The 1,142-nt window shown below is 41.2% G+C and overlaps 1 protein-coding gene across 1 annotated transcript in view; it reads right to left on the bottom strand.

Annotated features, from left to right (window-relative positions):
- Nucleotides 1-1,142, bottom strand: part of nfkbiz (nuclear factor of kappa light polypeptide gene enhancer in B-cells inhibitor, zeta) — a 10,385-nt gene that overhangs the window by 3,636 nt on the left and 5,607 nt on the right. Inside the window, exons 7-8 of the mRNA XM_008430949.2 lie at nt 746-809; nt 498-667 (exon numbers count right to left, since the gene is read on the bottom strand). Of these exons, the coding sequence (XP_008429171.1) occupies nt 498-667; nt 746-809 (234 nt within the window). The remainder of the gene's footprint in view (nt 1-497; nt 668-745; nt 810-1,142) is intronic.

Genomic DNA, 1,142 nt, shown 5'->3' with positions numbered 1-1,142 from the left:
GTGTGTGTGTGTGTGTGTGTGCCTACATGCTTTTATATGTATGTATGTGCCTTTAAATGCTTTTATAATTCGCTGGGCCGAAATGACCCATAAGACAATTCTTGTACCCTAGTGATGTACAGCCCATATGGAAATATAAACAAAAACAAAGTATCAGGGACAATTTAGGAAAAGTCATAAAATTTCAAGTCGAAAAAAGATAGTTTAGAGTATTTTTTCTACAGGTAAACATGGTAATGGGTCACTTTTGACCCGCAAGGGTTAAAAGAAAAATAAATGGGTCCTAGTCAAAGTTCCAACAATTACTTTAAACAGCTCAGAACCCTTCAATTCCACAACAAGAACGCAAAGAGTCAACAGATTTCTCAACAGTACCATGACGACTCATCAGCAGTCGTTACCTCCGCGTTATCTTTACAAATTCAAATTTAGGTGTGACAAAACAAAACTCCGAAATCTGACGGGTCGTGTTAACAGCCAACATCTGCAATACTTACTTTTGTCCCGTAGGAGGCGCCCATGTGCATTAAAGTCCTGACGCACTCCACATACCTGCGCCTCCTGTGCGTCAGCTCTGAGATCATGAATGGACAAGGGTTTTCCAGGTGCCTCACTTCCTTTACGACGGCGTTATGAGACAAAACTGCTGCGTGAAGTGGAGTTAAACCTTCAAGACACGACAGATGCAGTCATATTTCAGAATACCTCAAAGCCCTGAAAATATACAATAGATTAATATTCTTACCGTCATAGTTAAACATTTCAACATCTACTGATGGGCCGCGCCCTGCCAGGGTTTTACAAATGCTCTGTGGACAGGAAGTTTATTAAGATTTTTTTTTCATCAGCAGTCAAAGATTCACAGAGTTCAGTTAGAAATTAACTAAGAGTTCGTCTCGACGTCACAGAGCTGCTGTGGACGGTTTTGCATTTTCCACTCAAGCCGGGTTTCCTTGTAGCGGCTTGTCAACAGTCGCATGCAGATCTAAATCAGGTGTTGCACAAACAGATCTGACGACAGATAACCTAATGTTGCTTTGTTTAGGTTGTTTATAGCCCAGTCATCTGTAGAGTCTGGGCTATAAACAACCTATAGCCCTGAACATGTTCAGGAACATGTCCTGAACATGTTCAGGAACATG

This window comes from Poecilia reticulata, linkage group LG2 (assembly GCF_000633615.1).
Source record: "Poecilia reticulata strain Guanapo linkage group LG2, Guppy_female_1.0+MT, whole genome shotgun sequence".
Lineage (NCBI taxonomy): Eukaryota > Metazoa > Chordata > Actinopteri > Cyprinodontiformes > Poeciliidae > Poecilia > Poecilia reticulata.
The sequence above is the reverse complement of the archived record's forward strand: the minus strand, read 5'-3'. Positions and strand labels throughout refer to the sequence as shown.